Source organism: Muscardinus avellanarius (assembly GCF_963383645.1).
Source record: "Muscardinus avellanarius genome assembly, chromosome: 14".
NCBI lineage: Eukaryota > Metazoa > Chordata > Mammalia > Rodentia > Gliridae > Muscardinus > Muscardinus avellanarius.
This window is the reverse complement of record NC_137800.1, coordinates 37,038,575-37,060,922: the sequence shown is the minus strand read 5'-3', so window position 1 is coordinate 37,060,922 and position 22,348 is coordinate 37,038,575. Positions and strand designations below refer to the sequence as shown.

Here is a 22,348-nt window from a genome sequence, read left to right as displayed (position 1 = left end):
CTCTGAGATGAAGACCAGGTATAACTTAGCATCTATGGTAGTAATAAAAACACAAAAGCTCTCTCTTTGACAGACTGGATCCCCTGGTCAGTGGAGACAAGAACAAATTAGGTCTAGGAATTCATAGTATTGAACTCATGATCTATAAATTGTAAATGTCAAGTTTTCATTACACGAAAGCCTTTTTTCGTGTTAAGGCCACAGCCCAGGAATATAGTTAGGACTCATCTCTGCTTCTCCTCTTCAACTTGACCCAGATGCCATTATCTGGCCGAAGAATCAACTCTCCTGACAGGCCAAGTTCTTCTCTTGTCTGGTTGGATTCTACCCAAAACTGCCTCAGGATGCAGGAAAGAATGGTCTTTTCTTCCATCATAGCAAACCTTTGACCTTCAAATTAATATAAATACCATATTTTAATTATAGGTACAAATCAAATATGAAAAATAAGGGGTTCTATTATAGGAAAAAAACAACTTTATATTTTCACATAGACCCCCTAAGGTAATCTAAATCACTTGTAACATTTGTAAAAATGAAGATTTTTGAGTATTATTTTCTGCTTCCAACTAGTATGACCAAATAAATGTGGAGGACTAGGAAGTCTGTATTTTAGCAGTGCGGTGGACCATCTAGATCCAAAGGTTTCACATCCACGGACTCAACCAACAGTAAATGGAATTTTTTTTTCAGTACTAGGAATGGAACCCAGGGGTATTCTACCTCTGAGCTATACCCCCAACTCTGTTTTACAATCTTTATTTTAAAACAGGGTCTCACTGCCAGGCGTGGTGGCGCACGCTTGTAATCCCCGCGCTTGGGAGGCAGAGACAGGAGGATCGCGCAGGTTCGAAGCCAGCCTCGCTGGCTTAAGAGACCCTGTTTCCAAATAAAAATAAAAAATGGGTCTGGGAGTGTAGCCCAGAGATAGAAGGGTTTCCAGGAACCCCAGTACCACCAAAAAACAAAACAAAACAAAAAAGGGTCTCACTGAGTTGTAAAAAGCCTCACTAAGTAGCTGAGGCTGTCCTCAATCTTCCTGTCCAGCCTCCCAAATGTTGAGATTACAAGAGTGTACCACCATGTCTGGCTGAAAATATATTTTTTTACTGTTCAGTTTTCACTGAACACATATAGACCTTCCTTCTTATCATTACTCACTAAATAATACAGGATAGTAACTATTCACATCACATTTATATTATCTCAGGTATTATAAGTAATTTAAATATTATTTAAAGGGCCAGGCATGGTGGTGCACGCTTGTAATCCCTGCGCTTGGGAGGCAGAGACAGGAGGATTGCGCTGGCTTAAGAGACCCTGTTTCCAAAAATAAAAAAAGTATAAAATAGGTCTGGGAGTGTAGCCCGGAGGTAGAAGGGCTTCCAGGAACCCCAGTACCACCAAAAAAAAAAAAAAAAAAAAAAAAATATATATATATATATATATATATATATATATATATATATAATTTAAAGTATGTGGGAGGTTATATGTAGATTAATGCATATAACTATGTTATTTAAAACACCTGAACATCTTCAGATTTGGTATTTGTAGGAGGTCTTTGAACCAATCACCTGAGGATATCTAGGGAAGACTACGTCCCAGGGGAATTCAGGGCTCATTTAAGATCAAGAACTGTTTTATATAGGACCTATAATCTGGTGACCACAGAGCCACCAAATGCTTCAGATTCATTCATTTAAGTATGGCTTCATTTTACTAAGTTCTTTGTTTATAAAAGTGATTAAAATGCTAGGAATCCAAAAGTGTTTCTGATGCATGGTGATGCACTTTTGCTTTGCTTAGTACTTCAGCCATCTGGCAAGGATCCTTTGTTTTGGTGTTGCAAAATGGAATTCTTAAAAGCAAAAAATATATAAAAAGTAGGTTAAACATAACTATTTGTATGCTTTTTCTATCATAATACATTACATTTGATTTTAATTCCATATCTACAACCTTGCAAAACTTTACTATGAAACTATTTATGCTTTATGTTATGAGCTAAATTGTGGTTTCCTCCTCAAATTCCCGTGTAGAAGTCCTAAATTAGGGTTAAATGAGGTCAAAGGCTCACACAGAGCAAAGAGTCCATGAAGACAAAGAAGCAGGAAGAAGATGCCACCCACTGGCCAGGGAGAGGCCTCAGAATAAACCAATCTTATGGACATCTTAACCTCCAAAACTGCGGGGAATTTCCATTGTTTAAGCTACTCTGTCTATGGTACTTTGTTCTGGCAACCCCAGAAAACTAATATACCTTATGACAATCAGTAATATTTTAAAACTATAATATAAAGTAGAAGAAAAAGAAAAGTTTTTGTTTTTGTTTTGTTTAAAAGCTACTGCATATAGATAATGCCATAAAACATCTGAAAGAAATCCTAGTGAGAATTCTACTATCTTATGGGCCAGAAAGGTCAAAACTGTTTACATGGACACAAACCTATACAGTTTCTGGGTCCCGCAGAGAAGGGCACATAGGAGTATGGATGGCGCCCTTGTGAATTTTCAGGAAAGAAGCGCTCTGGTTGGAATTCCTCTGGATTTGGGAAGTATTTTGGATCTCTGTGCAGTGCATAGGAGATGATAACCACTTCGGTGCCTTTCACGATTTTGTAACCCGCTGTCAAGAAGTGAAGAATGTGTCATAAGACTAAAGCAAGACAGATATCAGATATGAAATTCACTTTTCTTACTATTCTAATTATGCACTACTTACCCACTACACAGTCTTCATTAAGTCTTCGAGCAAATAAAGGAACCGAAGGAAAGAGGCGAAGAGTCTCTTTAATAACACATTCCAGATACTTAAGTTTCTTCAGGTCTTCCAAGTTTGCAGGACGATCAGACTTCCCTGATGAAAGCAAATGTATTAAGCGACCATGAAAGAATTAACTGGGTTCAAGGTGGGATGAGAGTCTCATACATGAATCAAAATATCAAATGTTAGATTCCACGACTAAAGTAGAATATCTAACATGAATAATCAAAATAAAATGAGATGATATGACCCAGACACAAAACATTTATTTATAGATACAGAAAAATTTGTGGTTGTCAGGGGCTGGGAGAAAGGGGGAATGAGGAGTGACTGTTTAATGCTATAGGGTTTCCTTTTGGGGTGTTAAAAGTATTTTAGAATTAGACTAAGGTAACCACTGCACAGTAACTTGAATGTATTAAATGCTACTCAATTTTACATTTTAAAATGGTTGGTTTTATGGTCTGTGATGTTTACCTTGATTACGAAAACTAGAGACAAAAGGAATTGATACCTGCGGCCCAATACCCAAAGATGAGTTGCTCTGAAACAGAACCAATATTTTTGAAGTATCCAAACACTACCTCCTCAAAAATAGAATTAATAATTAGAACTAATATTTTAGAGAAAAAGAAGGCACCTTTTCTCTAGAGCAGAGAACATGAACAGTACAAAACCTTCTAGAAACAATGATTGTGCTACTAATTGTAGGGGATTAAAAACATTTATGAAACTAGCAAGGAGCTAGAGACGGAGTACAGAAAAACTGTGAACTTACTCCAAAAGAACTTGTGAGCTTTTAAGAGACCAAAATTTACCTTCCTGAGGCATTCTGAGAGAAACTAAAATCAAGATGGAGAAATACAGTGACCACAGGAGTGAAACCAGAGAGTCTAGATTGCCTCCATTCTACAAAATAAAGTCAGCTCTTGCTAAGAGACTCTAGTGCCTGCCCAGGCTGAACATGAACATGCCGTCCCACACTCATCTCTTAATCCTACATTCTACCAACATCTTGAATTCTAGCATCTCTCACTATTTGCTATTCCCTACCAAATCAGAAACTTTTCCCGTCTGTGCCATCATTGTTCACCTGGTTCCTCTCTTTCTAGAATGCTTTTACTTTCCAACTTTTTTCTTTATTTTTCCTTCCCTACTACTTTTCTCTATGAAACTACATCAAATACCACATTGTTGGTTGGGTAACCCAACCCTTTGTTTTTTCTTTTTCATCATCTAGCTATGGGAACCATAAGACACATGACTGAAGAATTGATCAAATTGATGGTAAAACTGAGACCTCTTTTGGTAGACTTACAACAGACCCGCAAAGTTTCAGGTTCTCATATATAGAACCTGTAAATGTTCCCTTATTTGGATAAACGGATCTTTGCAGATGTGATTAAAATAAGAATCTTTTAATACAAAGATTACTCTGCATCGAGGTAGGTCCTGAATCACAAGAATCCTTATAGACACACACACACACACACACACACACACACACACACACACACACAGGTAATGTTAAGACAGAGAAGAGGTTTGAGTGACGTGTCCCTATACCGCCACCAAAAGTTTAAGAGGCAAGGAATGTGTTTTTTCAGGAGTGCATTGTGACAACAGGTTGATTTAGGGTCAGTGATACTGAGAGAATAATTTCTGTTGTGATAAGACTTCTAGTCTGTGGAATTTTTTATATAGCACCTTATATAAACAATACATTCTTATCCCCATCTCCCCCTTTTCTTCTTGCTTTGAGGATGAACGTAAAGCCTAGAGCAAGAATCAAGGAGACAAAAGCCAAGATGAAAGAGAAAAAAAGCAGGTCTAGAACCATAGGTTATCCCTCTGGACATCAATCTAAGACTCTACCACCGGACCGACTGCTTGTTGTATGATAGAAATTCATCTCCTCTCAGCTACCCGTCTTTCCTCTCCTGTGTGATCAGAGGCAGTGCCCTATGAAAGAGCTTTCCTTTACCCCTGCAGACAGCTTCACCTGCCCCTGTATTCACTGCACTCCTCGAGGGCGCAGTCCAGGGCTCGAAGCTTTATGTACATGCAGCTGTTTCACCTATCACACAGACCCTCGAGGACAATCACATTGATCTGTGTACCCTCAGCATCCAGCCCTGGGCAGTCCATCTGTAGAGAATGGATGAGGCCTTGCAAGGAGACAGCCCAGAAGGCTCCTATGTGGGGCATTTCTGCTTATGTCAGTGTCTTTGGAACAGGTCTTCCTGCACATCCTGAATGAACAAGCAGGACATTTGCTTTGGTGGACTCAGGACCCACAACAGAACATGAAGGGGAAACATACCAAACACCTCATCCAGTTCACTGTCCACTTTTCTCTGGATTTCTGGATAACAACCCAATAGGTATAAGGACCAGTTTATTGCAGCTGCAGTTGTATCGTGACCCTAAAAAATGTAAGGAGAAAAAAAAGATAAAATAGCAGAGCTGATTACTGAGGAGATTAAGAGTGACTATACTAACTCACTTGAATTATTTCTACATCTTAGAGCTGTAGTGTGACTATAGAAAAAAAAATTATTTCTATATAGCATCTCACCTTGGTGAGAAACAAATAAAACCATACCTTAAAACCAGAGGTTTGAGCTGGGCTTGGTGGCATACACTTGTAATCCCAGTACTTGGGAGGCTGAAACAGGAGGATCACAGGTTCAAGGCCAGCCTCAGCTGTTTAGGCCCTCTGCAACTTATTGAGACCCTGTTTCAAAATAAAAAAAAACAGCCGGGCGTGGTGGTGCACGCTTGTAATCCCCGCGCTTGAGAGGCAGTGACAGGAGGATCGCACAGGTTCTAAACCAGCAGTGCTGGCTTAAGGAGACCCTGTTTCCAAATTTAAAAAAAAGTATGAAATAGGTCAGGGAGTGTAGCCCAGAGGTAGAAAGGTTTCCAGGAACCCCAGTACCACCAAATAAATAAATAAATAAGTAAAATAACAAACAAAATAAAAAATAATAAAAATAGGACTACGGATGTAACTTAGAGGGAGAATGCCCCTGGGTTCAACCCCCAGTACTGGAAAAAAAAAAAAAAAAAAAAAAAAGCAGAGGTTCATGCTTAGAGAGGATATCTCAGTACCAGTACCTCACAGGGTTGTACCCTTTCAGTACATATTAAAGCTGAGACTTGGACCCAGAGTCCACATACTTAACTATCTGTCATGGTACCCCGTAAGCACACGATTATTAATTATCAAGCAAAACTAAAGATATATTTAAAAAGACTGTGTGCATATTGCTACTATATCCAGAAGAATTTGGGAAACACTCCCAACACAGTGCTTAGCACACAATAAGCCACTAAGAACTAGGGTCTTTTTCCTTCCTTTCACTGAGAGAATATTACTACACAATGCTTTTTAAAACCATTTCTTTATAGTAATCCACATATGGAAAGATTCACATTTTTCATAAATAATATAACATTTAAAGCTATTTTGTAAAAATTACTTCTTAAGAACTTTTGAAGGCCAGAAATCCCCTTAGAATCATATCTTTTTTGGCAAAAGCAGCTCTTAGCAGCAGCTAAGGGCTCATTTGTTAGAACTTTAAGAGGAGGTATTGAGGAAATGGACCTGTGGATCTGGGAGTTTTTAAGAAGCATGAAGCAATATAGAGAACTGAAAGAAATTTCTTGGGAACTGAAAGGGATTTCTTGCTGCTCTTATTCCTGGTTAAGAAAAGTGATGAAACTTAGATTTTCTTGGAAAAAAAAATTAGCTACCATATCCACCACCAGTCAAAATCTTGTTCTTAAGACAGAAGCTTATCTAGCACTTAATCAGGTTCTTAAATTTTGTAATTTTGCATGATAATAAAATAAATTTTCCTTGGTTATATTGAGCTGCTTTAAGATTGGTTAGATTTTTTAGAGTTATGCTAAAGATTCTAAAGAAAAACGGAAAACAAAAAACATTTTTCTCCAGTATTGTGGATGGAAGGTAGCGCCTGGCACAAGGCTCAAGCACCAGCTCCATTTCCGACCTATGATGGGCTCTTGAATTTGTTCATGTTACCTAAAAATAACCATAGTAAGTACCTCAAACATGAAGGTGTCGACTTCCTCTCGAATGTCCTCAGGACTTAGCTTATTTCCTTTGTCGTCAGTCACACTTAAGAGCAGGTCAAGGAAAGCCTTGCGTTTGCTTTTGGAGGGGTCGGAGTCCTTGTCAGCACCTCTGCATTCTTGGTCTGCCTTCATTTCATTGATCCGTTCAGCAATGACCTACAGAATATTTATTTATTTATTTATTTATTTATTTATTTATTTATTTATTTGGTGGTTCTGGGGTTCCTGGAAGCCCTTCTACCTTCGGGATACACTCCCACGGGCTACACTACCAGACCTATTTTTTTTAACTTTTTTTATGTGGAAACAGGGTCTCTTAAGCCAGAGAGGCTGGCTCTGAACCAGCCAGATACTCCTGTCTCTGCCTCCCAAGCGCGGGGATTACAAGCGTGCGCCACCATAGATCACTCTTAAGTGCAGGTTGTATTAGAGAAAAGAAACAGAACAAAGCTGTATTTGTCCTTGGCCACTGATGTATTTCTAATCTCTAGAGTACTTGCTGGAATTTCATGAATGTTCACTTGATTTCTGTTGAGTGAGTAAATGAAATAAAATCTGCATTTGGTTATACATTTCACCTTTCTTTTTCCTATCAGGCATTAACCAAGCAAGCCTGCTATCATGTCCCTCGAATGAGTAGATTCTAAGCTTTTAAGGGCAAAATACCATATAGTTTTTTAAATTCATTGTGGAACTCATAATGCCTAGGTCTCAGTATGCAGTTTTCAATATTTATGAAATAAATGACATTGTCTATCTAGTCTATAATTCATTAATTTTTTTTTTTTTTTTTTTTTTTTTTTGCGGGTTTGGGGATAGAACCCAGAGGCATTTAACCTCTGAGCTACACCCCCTGCCCTATTTTTTATTCTTTATTTTGAAACTGGCTCTCACTGAGTTACAGAAGGCCTCACTAAGTAGCTGAGGCAGTCTGTAAACCCCGATCCTCCAGTCTCAGCCTCCCAAATGCTGGGGTTACAAGCGTGCGCCGCCATGCCCAGCCAAATAATTAATTATTGATAATAACATTGATGAGTAAAATTTAAGAAAAAACATAACAATAAAATAGAATCTGTTTGCTTTTCTTCTACTACTAGGTGATTATACCGTGAACAATTCAAGCCAACAGTTCATTCATTTAACATCTAATGATTAATGCCGGGCATGGTGACACACACTTGTAATCCCTGTGCTTGGGAGGCTGAGACAGGAGGATCACACGGGTTCAAAGCCAGTCTCAGCTACTAAATGAGGCTCTCAGAAACTTAGTGAGACCCTGTTTCCAAATAAAATATAAAATGGGTCTGGGAGTATAGCCCGGAGGTAGAAAATCCCTGGCTTCCACCCCTAGTACCAAAGGAAAAAAAAAAAAATCTAATGGTTATTAAATCTGATTGACTGGTGGCAGGGTTTTCCTCATCATAGGAAGGTATTCTGATATGTTTTAACCTAAATTTGCAGCAAAGAAAGAATATATTTGAATTTGTACATTTTTCAGCACAGTTATAAATTGATGTATATTTTTAATTAAATTTTGCCTTATTTATTTATTTATTTATTTAGCAGTACTGGGGATGGAACCCAGGGTCATTCTACCTCCGAGAGACACCACCAGCCCTATTTTTTTTTTTTATTCTTTATTTTGAAACAGGGTCTCACTGAGTTGTAGAGGGCCGCACTAAATAGTAGCTGAGGCTGTCTTCGAACTGTGATCCTCCTGTCTCAGCCTCCCAAATGCTGGGGTTACAGGTGCGCGCCACCACGCCCGGCTTGCCTTTTTATAAACATATCTTTGGCATGAAGATTGATATCCTATATTCCATAAAATCCCTAACTCCTGGTTATTTTTCAATTGAAAATAAAATAATAGGATCAAGTTCATTTTCATTTTGTTCATATTAAGATATTTGCTACTTTAAATTCTCTTTGCCTTTGAAAACTACTGCTTATTCCAATATTTCTCAGAAGACTCTTACACAAAGCTTGTTGTCTCTTTATTCATTTATACAGCACCCAGTTTGCTAAAAAGTACTTGTAGCCCATATCAAATTTGTTTTTACGGGTCTGGGGATGAAACCCAGGGACATTTTTTGACCTCCAAGCTACACCCCCTGCCCTATTTTTTATTTTGAAACAGTGTCTCACCAAGTTGCAGAGGGCCTCACTAAGTAGCTGAGGCTGTCCACGAACCACGATCCTCCGGTCTCAGCCTCCTGAATGCTGGGATTACAAGCGTGCACCACCACGCCTGGCCTTCTATCAAAATTTGCAATTTTTTTATAGACAATTTCCTTGACTGGATTAACCTCTATCACAGTAGGGAGCATACATGCCTTTTCAATATTTTATGTCACAACTTTAGTACAGTGCTTGGCACTTAGCAAGTATTTAATATTAGTTGAATATTTAAGTATAATCATACTGAACACTTTTTTGCCATTATTGTTCACATAACTTTTATTTTATGGGACACAGACTTGATGGTTCTGCACAGGTATATTAACGAAAGATAAAACTCATGACTTTAAAAAAGTTCTGGAAGTAGATAATGGTGATAGCTGGACAAAATTGTGAATGCATGTGGTGCCAGCAAATGGTGCACCTACAATGGTTATGATGATGATTTTCGTGTTGGGCCACAATGGAAGGATAACTTACATTGTCAGTAAAAGTGTGCAGGATCTTAAGGCCCCTTTTGTGTTCCCGGCCTTCTTTAAACATGAGGTACCCAAAGTCAAGCCAAAGCCAGGGCATCTTCATTCTTCGATGTATCATATCACTCATCCTATAAACAGGGTAGAAACACATCTTGTATATCTGAAATGTCTGTTTCTTGAGCACCTATTTCGTACTGGGTCTTTTTTTTTTTTTTAATTTGTGATACTACTAAAGATTGAACTCAGGGGTACTGTACCTCTGAACTATGCCCCCTGCCCTATTTTATTCTTCTTCATTTCAAAACAGGATCATTTCAAAGTTTCTGAGGCTGGCTGTGAACCTGGGACCTTTCTATCTCAGCCTCCCAGGTTGCACTACCACACCTGCTCCATGCCTGTTCTTGATAAAGGTAATAAGTGAGAGGAATGCTGACTTGTATTTGAGGCTACTAAGAGATCCGTGCTTGATGCTAAACAGTGAAGAAAGGAATGGAGCTAGTCTACATCCAAGAAAGCAATAAAAAAAAACAGAATGAAGAATCCACTATAGCCGGGCGTGGTGGCGCACGCTTGTAATCCCAGCACTTGGGAGGTGGAGACAGGAGGATGGCGCTGGTTCGCAGCCAGCCTCGTTGGATTAAGAGACCCTGTTGCCAAATTAAAAAATATAAAATAGGTCTGGGAGTGTAGCCCAGTAGTAGAAGGGCTTCCAAGTACCCCAGTACCACAAAAAAAAAAAAAAAAAAAAAAGAATTCACTATAAAATGCCCTACAGATAGGCTGTGCTCTGTTTCGTTTCTCCCGGGTGAATTCTCAACTTCCTAATGCTGGGGGCTTTTGTAATAAAAGGTGAGATGAAATCTGGCTCTTTTCAAGGTCTACCAATTCATTTGATCACTCCTCTGGGGTGACAAAAAAAGATGTGACCGCCCTCTTCTACAAGTGCTCAGTAAGTAGTGACACACGGCTGTGGCAAGCTGCTCGCTCTCACTTCCAGAGAGAGAGCAGAAAGATCCCTCCAAGCAGGAGGAAGTCCTCCTCCCTCAGGACTATGGGCCTTTCACGGCCACTCAACCTGTAGGACATTTCCCTCCTTCTCTAATACCAGCTTGATCTACTCTTCCTAAGCAAAGATTGCAATTCTTAAATCTATGTTAGTTCAATTCTAATCTCCCAGGCTATGCTGGAATTTTGTGTGATGACTGGCAGGTTACAGATATTTAATAAATAAAAGTTCAGATGAAGTTAAACGAGCAGGGATTTAACATAAGATACATCAAATCAAATCCTGACCCTGCTTCTCACTTCTTAGTAGCTGGAAAGTTCAAGTAATCTGTGTGTGTGTGTGTGTGTGTGTGTGTGTGTGTGTGTGTGTGTGTGTGTTTTACTGGGGGTTGAACCCAGGTCATTTTACCTCTGAACCCCAACTATATTCTATTTTTAAAATAAGGTCTTAATAGGTTGCTGAGAGTCTCATTAAATTGCTGAAGCTGGTTTGGAATCTGGGATCTTCCTGTCTCAGCCTCTCAAATACTTGGATTACAAGCATATGCCACAATACCTGGCTTTGCAAGCAATCTTAAAGTAAAACTAATTGCTTCAGTTACAAAAACAATACCTGCCTGATGCAGAAAATATGGGAAAAATAACAACAAAAACAAAATGCAGTAGGAAGGAGAAGCACATAGACAGAACAATGATAACCATTGCTAGCACTTGGGTATAATTTCTTCTAGTTTTTTTTTTTCTAATTTTTATGGCAATGGCTGTCATTACAAAAATTGTTTACATATTTCCTTTGTCATTTAGTATCAAAATGTAGTATGTATAATGTACATCATAATGTAACCTCAGAACACTAGAAAAGAATCACTTTATTTTTATTTTTTTGGTACTGATTAAATCCAGGGGCATTCTACCTCTGAGCTAGACGCTCAGCTCTACTTTATTTTTTTATTTGGAAACAGGGTCTCATAAGTTGCTGAAGCTGGCTTCAAACATTCAGTCTCCCAAGTACTGGGATTATAGGCTTGTGCCACCACACCTGGCTGAAAAAAATCACTGCATAATGTAGATGTGCCACAATTACCCCAACCATTCTTCTGCTGCTAAAACACATGCTTACATTATAAGGCTAATATTTAGCTTAACAGTAGATTTGAAACAAAAAACGATAACAACATAGAAAATGATTAGCAAAATGTTTTAAATCCCGTATCAGCATCAATTTAAAAAATAATTGACAGAATTCCATTTACCTGTAAACTGTACGAACATATTCAGAATCATTACTGCTTTGAGCACCAATATTCTTCCCCATAGCTGTTTCTATAAAACATAAGTGAGAAGCAACCATTTAGTTTATGTATGTATCTTGTGTTTATTTTGCAATGGCAGACATTTATTTGTTTGTTTTTGTGGTACTGGGGATGGAACTCAGGGATATTCTACCTTCAAGCTAAACCCCCAACCCTATTTTTTATTCTTTATTTTGAAGCAGGTTCTCACTGAGTTGCAAAGGGCCTCGCTAAGTAGCTGAGGCTGGCTGCAAACCACAGTCCTCCTCTCAGCTTCCCAAATGCTGGGATTGCAAGTGTGCGTCACCACGCCCGGCTTAGACATTTAAAAAAGACATAAATTCCTGTTCTATTCTTATATATTTTAGGATTGCTCTTGTTTGTTCCTTACTTCCTTCTCTTTGGCTTTCTGGCAAGTTGGTTCTATGGCCACTCTGCTCATTGTCCTGGGAGTAGCTGGTGCCTTGTGGGAGGCTAATTCATCAGTGGCACCACCGTGAAGAATCCCACATCCTTTCCAATCCCCTGATTTGCCTTTCCAATGGAATGCTATTTTCTATTTGGGCCATTTTATCTTTATATTGTAACTTAAGTAGAAATCAATTAGACTTACCACAGATGATATCTAAGGCACAAAGAGTGATGTAAGAAAAGCAGTTAAATGCTTCTTGGTTAACGCGCTTCTCAAGTTTATTAACCAGTATGTTTGCTTGCTCATTCATGATGTCTAAGAAATCTTCCAGGATTGTAAAGTGGAAAGTGGGAGTTAACATTTTTCTTCTGGAGCGCCATTTATTTCCAGTACTAGAAACACAGTGCATGGTTACCAAAGAAAAAGGAGCAGTTTTGCAAACAAGACAGAGGATAATCAAGTCAACAAAATGCTGAAACAGCTTTATCTACCGATTCTCAAATGTTTCAGTTAGATTTAGGAAGGCAGACATATATTGTTTATTTGCCATTGTTTTATAAAAATAATAGTTAAACTAGCACTGAAAAATTTCAGAATTGGTCTCCATTGTGTGTGTGTGTGTGTGTGTGTGTGTGTGTGTGTGAATTGCTGAAGATGGAGCCCCAGAGAGTTCTACCTCTGGGCTACACCCCCTGGATCTATTTTATATTTTTTATTTGGAAACAGGGCCTCACTAAGTTTCTGCGAGCTTCACTAAGTTGCTGAGGCTGGTCTTGAACCTGTGATCCTCCTTTCTCAGCCTCCCAAGTACTAAGATTACAAGCATATACCACCACACCCGTCTTTCCAATTCTGAGTTTCTAAAATTAAGAGCTTTTTCCTTCCCCCATCAATACCTTAGTCCTCGGATGTTTCCATGGTCCATGACTCTACCTTGATTTCTATTGAGTTTGAATTTCCTAAAGCCTCTTCAAGAGACTTTCTATTGCCCAGCACTCTCTCAGAGAATGAAGTCCGATGTCTGGATGCCAGGTCAAGATGGAGGTCACTGCTCAGTGTACTGCTCTGAGGCTGACTGCTTTTTCCATTGGCTTTCAAGATTTCCATGCTCCAGGTACTCCTTTGCTTAACTGCACTTGAACATCAGTACTTTCTAATACTTCATGGAACACTGATGATAGTCACTGTGACTATATGGCTGGAGACCACCATACACCCTGGACTTCTGTCTATTGGATGCTTGCTGTTAGCTAGATTCTTCTTCCAATCTCTCTCCTCCTTCCTGAGAACAACCATACTACAGAAAAATCGCCTTGTGTCCACTCCTGAAGTTACTTATTCACAGAAATAACTAGTTCTACAAGATAGCTTTACAAATTTATACTGACCTACCTTGTAAGAAGTCCTAGGCCAAGCCATGGCTCTAGGAACTTGTACATAGATGATTTGTCAATTTGCTTTGAACAAGTTAAGATTACCTTAGGAAGAGAAAAAAAATGAGAGAAATATAGACATCAAAATAGCTTCAATTATAGGAAGACCTGGCTAGAACATGACTACTCATTAATATATAATAGCCTTTATTTTTATTATGCCTCAATTTCATTCCTGTACCTCAAAGGAATGTACTTAGTGCCTTGATTATTATAATTGTCATCCAACCTTGGGGACCAATTGGTATTGAAGAAAAGAAAAAGATGATTCCCTAGTTCTTGCCATGGACTATGGACCAATGGAGATATTTAATGAGGGTAGGAAAAGAGAAGAAGGAGCAGGTGAATCCGGAGGATGACCACCTCTGGGAAGATGTAGATCCTGAGTTCCTCTCACTGTATGCTGACTTTGAGGCACCCTGCACCCATAGTCTGAAGGTTTGATACTCAGGATAAAGGCATAAGCCAGAGATACATATTTGAGTGTCTCCAGTACATAGCTACACTGGAAACCATGAGCATGATCAAGTTACCTGGAGTTTGAGTGGAACAAAAGGGCTAAGTGTCTAGGCTTGAGCAAGGAATGCTCCCCAGGCTTCCTGCTCTGGGCCTCTCCTGTGGGTAGATCTCTACCTGAAAGCACCAAATCCATGGGATCCACACTGTGGTACAAAGGAACTCTGACCTGACCACAACAGCTAAGGTAGACATATCCCAGCACTAGTCCCTAAGACACTGTTTTAATTTTGTCCCATAAGAGAAACACTGCTTACCCATTTTTTACTCCCTCGCCTAAATCCTTTTCTCATCATGTTACAAAACAGTTTCCCCAGTGATCCAGTAATAAGTAAAAGGTCTGCAAACTTTCTGAGAAATAATTTCATTAGCATGGATTAATAATATCTACCCTAGAAATATCAAATCAGTATTCTTTTAAACTCTGGAATAATAGATTTGTCACAGATAGAATCTGAAACCTTGAGCAGCTGGAAAGAAATGCCCATATTTTACAAATCACATATTTTGAAGTCTTAATTTGTGTCTGAGAGGTAACAGTTGCTAATCTCATGGAATAACCTATTTATGGTTCTATAAAAGTGTATCACTCAGCTGACCTTCTACAAAAAGAGAATAAACATTGATACCTGATAACAAATGCGCAGCTACATCACTTTTTACTTTTTTTTTTTGTTGTTGTTGTTTTGTTTTTGCGTTACTGTGGATGGAACCCAGGGGCATTCCACCTCCAAGCTACACCCCCACCCTTATTTTTTATTCCTTATTTTGAAACCGAGTCTCACTGAGTTGTAAAGGGCCTCACTAAGTAGCTGAGGCTGTCCTCGAACTGTGATTCTCCTGTCTCAGCTTTACAAATGCTGGGATTACAAGCATGCACCACCACGCCCGGCTAAGTTAAATTAAATTTAAGGATATATTCATTATATTTATTCTGATGATATGTTCATACTATCAAATAGATCATGAAATATCTATCTTATTTACCAATGCCCACCTCCACATTTTCTGCATTATAAAGGGCCACCATGGGCACTGGCCCAATCCAGAGTTTCAACAGCGGCAGGTGTCGATATTCTTCTGTGTACTGAATTAACTGCTGGAAAAAATCTAGGAGAAAAAGATTTAATTGTAAATTCAACCAAGAGAAGAACTGTGTTCATCATTTTGTACAAGTGTTCATTATCTTATTTTGGTAAATACATTAATTATGAATGAGGGAAGCTGGGAAAGGCAGGCGTGAACGCTGCAGTATTTTTGCAAATTCTCAGTAGATATAAAATTGTTTCAAAATAACATTTGCCACTACAAATAAACACAAGAGAATGATGTTAGTGATTGTAAAATAGTTATTATTAGGTTCTGATGTGCCCAAATGTGTACTTTTTGTGTACATTTGTCACTGACCTAGGAAGTGGTAGAACCTGGCTTTGTACCAAGACCCCAGAACCTGATACTGTGACCCTTATACCACACTGCTTTGAAATGTCTCTTGGAGGCCAGGACCGGGGCCTGCCGTGAGGCAAGGCCGGTGCTGAGGCCTCCGAGGTCGGGATCGGAGCCTGCCAAGGGGTTAGGCCAGTGCCAGGGCCAGCAAGGCCAGGACTGGGGCCTGCCATGAGGCATGGCCGGTGCTGGGGCCTTCGAGGCCAGGATCAGAGCCTGCTAAGGGGTGAGGCTCGTGCCAGGCTTCTGAAGAAGGGATTGGAGCCTCCCGAGGGGTGAGGCCAGAGCCAGGGTCAGCAGGGCAGGGATCGGGGCCTGCCATGAGGCAAGGCCGTTGTGGAGCCAGCAAGGCTGGCATCAGAGTCTGCCAGAGGGCAAGGCCAGCGACAGGGCCTTCAGGAGCAGGAACAGAACTTGTAATATGGCATACACAGAGAAACATCACAGAAAATAGAAAATCAGAAGCTTTCCCTAATATGCAAAAACTAGGAAGAAATAGGTAATGGGAAGAGAGCTAGTTGAAGAAAGGGCCCCATGGAAGAGCAATCAAGGTGACCAATCAGAGGGGATGGGATGGGGGAAGACGGAATCTCTTTAAAATGCATGATGTACGTAAACAAATCTATCAAAGTTAATCACCAAATCAAGCTTGGGATTGAGGGAGAGGGAGGGAATGGGACCAGGAAGGGATAAGGGCTAATTGGATGCTATATGCTTGTATACCCTCCCAAGTCTTGTATTCCACTATGATGTTTAACTACAATGCACCAATAAGAATATATTTTTAAAAAAAAAGAAAAGAAATGTCCCTTGGATGTTTGTCAAAATTGCTGTGAAAAGGGCTGGATCAAACCACCAGTGCTGTGACATGCTGCTTTTACTAGTGTGACATTTTATACTGACGGCCCTTATGTGCTATGACAGAAGACACAGAGTAGGACTTCAGTGGATGCTTGACTAGTAATTAAAAGACTTAATTCTAACCAAGTTCTAGACAGTAATCTAGAAACTTTGCATTCATTGGATTTTGTTGGTCCTTAAAACAATTCTGTAGATTACAGAATCTCAGACACAGCCAACATGATGCCTTAGCAGGGTTCTAGGTCTTCCTTTTACCTAACACGACTCCACTATCCTGTGTAAAATCAGAAACACACTGGCCCTTCCCCTGGCTTGGACTTGTCACCTCTCTTAAGTAGCCTTTTTTTTTCCAAGGAAAAAAAAGAGAATTTGGGGTCTTGGATTTTGGCTTTCAGAATTTCAACATTTTTTCAGTACTGGGGATGGAACCCAGGGGCATTCTACCTCCAAGCAACACTCTCAAGCCTATATTTTTATTTTTTATTTTGAAACAGGGTCTCACTGAGTTGCAGAGCCTCACTAAGTAGCTGAGGCTGTCAGCGAACTGCAATCCTCCTGTCTCAGCCTCCCAAATACTGGGATTACAAGTGTGTACCACCAAGCCCAGCTCAACATTTGAAATTTTAATCTTTTAGCATTGTGATTATGGGAATTTTAAACTAGGAATTTTGATCTTTGGGGATTTCAATATTTGAGATCATGACATTCAGAATTGTGTCTGGGGGAATCTATACTTCTACATACACAATTATATATTAAAACCATAGAGCCTCAGAGCACAAAGGAGGTTAGCTCTGCTTTTAGTATTAACAGAGATGATTTCTACCAATATGATTTTCATATATCTAAATCTGTTGTTGAATTACTTGTAATGTTAGTCACATTGATATTTTGTTGATAAAAAAAAAAGTTTACTTTATTGGTAGGATTTCTCCTACCAGAAAATATTTTGGGCAACACTTTCCCATGAGACCCCATCTTATTTCAATGAAGTTGAAATGACGGCATTATTTTTATTTGGGGAAAGAGAGGTGAAAATGGGATAATCCTTCATACTCTGAAGTTAATGCTGAGTCTGTAAAACAGTTACTAATGATTAATCAGTAGAGGAGCTGGGTTCTGGCTGGGTTCCATTAAAATATGTCATTTAGGATACATCTTTTCGGTTTGGGGTACCCTAATTTATATGCCCATGGAAATTAACTGCTAAGATCAAATTCACTGCTCCTTTCTGAAGACTGCAAATGCCAGGTACTTTTTAGAGCTTCCTAACTTTAGTTGATATGTATCCCCCCCATCAGCAAAACTTATACCTATCTCCTTTTAAAAACATGATTTTAAAAATAACGATTCTCTCTAATAATAAGTCTTTTGAAATTTTCACTCTTTAGTCTTTTGAAATGCCATATAAATTCGAGCCATGTACTGATCTGCGCAGTTCATTAATTATTATTATGAAATATCCATAGAAGGACTAAAATAGGAAGTCAAGAAAGAGGCAAAGTATGTAGTGGTCAAGTCATATGATGTCTGGGCTGGGGTGACAGTGACGGGGAGGAAGTCTCAAAAGAATCTCTAGTCTCTTATGTTCCAAGGTGGGCAAGAGAAAAGTAATACTTTGGGCAACACTAAGTATTAAGAAGTGTTTGCCAAGTTCCAGGGTAGTTTCTGCCCTTAGGCTGTACAAAGCCCACACAGAAGAACATAGAAGGTTTGGGGATCTGATAAGCTATGGGTAGGAAAAAGAGAAGAAAAAAACCCAGAAGGACTGGGACTTGGGAATACTACATTCTGTGCCATGCGTAAAGAAAAGTTCATTAGTATTGGGGGTGGTAGTTCTGGCAGGCGTCAAAAGGAAACCTGGAGAGAATTGGGTTCTTTGGCCGCCGAGATTCTTGCAGCAGCCGGCGCTCGGGCACTGGAGTCCGGGCCGGCAAGAAGACCGGTTGGAGGGGCCGTCGGGCCCCCTGGACTGGCTCCAGTTAGGAGGAGCTTGGGGCAGGGAGCCCAGGCCCGCCGGGGGCGATCCCTCACCTCTCCCGTTGGGCTTCATGTGCAGCGCGTGTCCCACCAGCGGGTAGGCGCGGGCCACGGTGGGGATGGGCCTCATCTGCTGCCATTTCCGCGCGTAGCTCGCCACCATCTGCAGGAGGTTGAGGATGAGGGTGGCGCCGGCCAGGGAGACGGCGCTCGCCGCGCCCCAGAGCAGCAGCTTCTCCCCGACGAGTCCCAGCCAGAGCCCCGCCATCTCTGCAGAGCCTGGCTCGCCGGCCGGGCTGGCGATGGGGAGGTCGAGCCTGGGGGCCGGGCGGGGCGGCGGGTGAGGTCCAGGCCCGGCTCCCAGGCTCCCGGGCCGGGCCGGGGAGGAGTCACCCGGTCGCAGCCCGGCGCCCGCCCAGCGGTCCCAAAACTTTGCAGCGACCTCGCCCGGTCTCGAGGAAAAGTGCCGCGGGGGTTGTTGTGAGCTACGAAGCTGCGTAGTGTTCGGGTTCCTCTGGTGTCCTGGGACCAGCCAGGGTGGGCTGTGTTTGAAATTGTGGGATCCCGCTACTGGGCATAGAAGGACGGTAGCTTTGGGAGCAGCCTGTTTTAAAATAAAAATAAAGACGTGTTTGGATTGAAACACAGCCTTTGGAGCGCTAAGCTCGCTCTTCTTATGCAACCTGCAGGGCTGGGCTCAAGTGGGACTGGCTGCCCTGGGAGGTGGATTCACCTGGCTTCTGCACCGGGGTTATTCAGATCAGCTGCCTTGCCTTGATCTAGAGGAACTCCAGGGACGCAAGCAGGGAGCCGCCTGCGTCAGCTGACTGATTGAGACACTGGAGTGCCAAGGGAGGTTGCAATCCAGTTATTTTCCAAAAATATCTGGCGCCTAAGAGGGTAGAAAAAAAAAAAAAAAGATGGTTTGGGATGGGGCGGCAGGCGTGGGGTGAAGTCTAAGAGACGCGCGGAGAGAAGCATTTGATAAGGAAACAGCAGCTATGGAGTGGACTCCACACGGAGACACAGCACAGGCGGAGGGAGGAGACGGTGAGGACGCCCTAGTTCTGCGCAGGGGCTGTGCTCCCTGACTACTGGCTTCTCCCTGGTAAAGGTGCTCGGTGTCCTGACGGATTCTCTGTTCTAGGCCTGATGCTCTTCAGCGAGGGCCCAGGCTAGGAGGGTCCTTTTCCTAGTGGCAGGTCCATAAGCACCAAGTGACAAGGAAGACAGAATCCAAGAACACCCTGGACTCCAGCTTGACCTTATTTTGTTAGTTTTCGTGCAGCTCTTACATAGGTGTCCACAGCCACCCACCGCGACTCTTTGATGTAAAGAAAAACAAGCTTTTCTCCAATTCAGTGTCTGGTCTGTTTTGCTCATCTGTATATGCTCACAGAAAGAGGTTCATGGGGGTGGGGGGAACAGAACAAAACAAAATAAGTGGTAAAATAGGGTATGTAACAGAATGTCATGTGTGGAGGAAAGTTTCTTTCTTTACAGTTGGGCTGATGATTGAAAAGAAAAATACCTATCAATTCCATGGAGTGGGAATGGGAGAAGGAGAGTGTACACTCTTTGGTTTACTTGCGTCTATATTGTCTAATCATTTTAACATTTATTTAAAAAATTACATGTATTGGGCTTGGTATAGCTCAGTGGTAGAGTGTCTGCTGCTTAGCATATGCAGGGTTAGATCATGGACACTAATAAAAATACATATACAAAGCCGGGTGTGGTGGTGCACGCTTGTAATCTCAGCATTTGGGAGGCTGAGACAGGGGCTTTGTGGTTCCCAGACAGCCTCAGCTACTTAGCGAGGCCCTTTGCAACTCAGTGAGACCCTTTTTCAAAAAAAAAAAAAAAAAAGAATAAAACATAAGGTGTATCTTGGAGGTAAAATATCCCTGGGTTCCATCCCCAATACCACAAAAATACATATACATATGTGCATAATATAGATACATCTTTAACTATGTCTCATAGGCTCTAGTTTCTTCCTTTCTGAAAGATGGAGACTAAGCTGTAGGTTAATTATAGCTGTAACAGTCTAAGATATGCCTGTATCTAACTCTGATAACTTTTATGGACAAGATAAGGACTGTACCATGCTATGTCTCCCTCGGCAAATAGAGAAGGCAGAGTGCTCTGGGCAGCAGCAAGTAAGGGCGTGGGCAAAGACTTGTTCCAAAGCAGGGAAGGGTGTGACATGTCAAAGGCCACCAGAGTCCCTCCGTGGGACACAGCGTCACTCGTGGGGAACAGGGCAAGATTAACAGGTGTAGGTAGGGTGGAGTGACTCCAAGAGACCCGACTGCCTGCTGGGCTTCGAATTTTTATCTTTACTTTGAAGGCAATTTGTAAATATGAAAGAGGTACTGAAGATTTGGGGGTAAACGGACCATAACATAGAAGCCTTGTCCCTTTGCTTTCTCAGTCATCTTCCCATGCTTCCCTTGTTAGCAGATAGTCTTCTTATATTGCCCTGGAATACTAAAATGTCAGAACAAGCTGGACAGCCAGCTCGCCCAGCGGGAGGTTTCGGTCCGCAGGTGGTTGGCCCTTTGCTCTGGGGCCTGCAGTGAGGCAGAACAAAGAGGGAGGTGAAAGGAAGCTTCTGGCCTCTTGGTGACCAGGAAGCACAAAGAGAGAGGAAGAGGCTGGGGTCCCAGGACCACCTCAAGGAACCGCCCTTACTGACCTTCCCTCCTTCCACTTGACCCGCCTCCTAAAGGCTCTACCACCTTCCATTAGACAAACCAGACAAACCATCTCATTCCTGTTATCACCAGACAGCGGTTCTCTTGTTACTTTACTATTTTTTGTGTGTGTGGTATTTTCTCCATTTATTGAGAAAAACTCATTCTACATCTATTGAAAAATTGTGTGGTTTCCTTACATTGTGTGTTGTATTGATAACTTTCACATGTTGGATCAAACTTGGATTCCTGAAATAAATATAATTTTCATGGTATCTATTATCCATTTTATACACTGCTGATTTGATTTGATTTGGTACCGCCATCTCACACAGGAGTTTATCAGCCATTTTAGGGGTTGGCGTGTCGTTTACCTTTTTATGTAATATCCATATCAGATTTTGTATCAAGGTTATAGTAGCCTTACAAAATGACAATCATCATGAAGGGTTTTTATGTTGGCATCATTAGAAAAGGACCCTGCTCGCCTGGCCCCTCAGTGAGAAGCATCAGGCCTAGAACAGAGTATCCGTCAGGACACCACGCACCTTTACTAGGAGGAGCTATTATTAGTGCTATTTTTCTTAAATATTCGAAGTATTAACAACTGAAGTCATCGACCTGAAATCCTCCTTGTGGGAAGGCTTTAATGATAGATTTTTAATCTTATAATAGATATGAACCTGTCCAGATTTTCCATTTCTTCTTTGGTGATAACTGTTATTTTTCAAGGAGTTTTAACATTTCATTTAAATTATCAAATCATATTTTTCACAGTATACTGATTATCACTTTTAACAGCTGCAGAATCTTTAGTGATATGCTCATTTTCATTCTTGAAATTGTTATTTTGTGCCACCTACCTTTCTCTCCTTGATATTTTTTCTTAATATCAATTTGATAAATTGTTTTAAAAACCAACTTTTGACTTTTGCACTTTCCCCCTCTGGGGTGCACTGACAATCATGTACCATGACTGTGACTGCATATATAACAGTAATCATATGATATTATGTCACTTAATGCTATGGTTTGTATATGATTTAAATGCCCCCCAGCTTCATGTATTAACATTTAATACTAATTTTGAGGTATTTAGAGGATGAAAATTTAATCTAACTGTGGTGTTTAGAGTTGGGATTTTTGGGAGCTGATTATGGTCAAATAAAATAA

At 40.8% G+C, this 22,348-nt stretch overlaps 1 protein-coding gene across 1 annotated transcript; it reads right to left on the bottom strand.

The window, feature by feature from the left end:
- Window positions 1-217: 217 nt before the first annotated feature.
- On the bottom strand, window positions 218-18,744 carry CYP4V2 (cytochrome P450 family 4 subfamily V member 2; the record flags this gene model as incomplete). Its single annotated transcript, XM_080710918.1, has 11 exons — window positions 218-390; window positions 2,453-2,632; window positions 2,729-2,863; window positions 5,094-5,196; window positions 6,845-7,030; window positions 9,533-9,659; window positions 11,790-11,859; window positions 12,442-12,632; window positions 13,633-13,718; window positions 15,187-15,299; window positions 18,531-18,744. The coding sequence occupies 11 exons, from the start codon at window positions 18,742-18,744 to the stop codon at window positions 218-220; spliced, it is 1,578 nt and encodes a 525-aa protein (XP_080567044.1).
- Window positions 18,745-22,348: the final 3,604 nt, after the last annotated feature.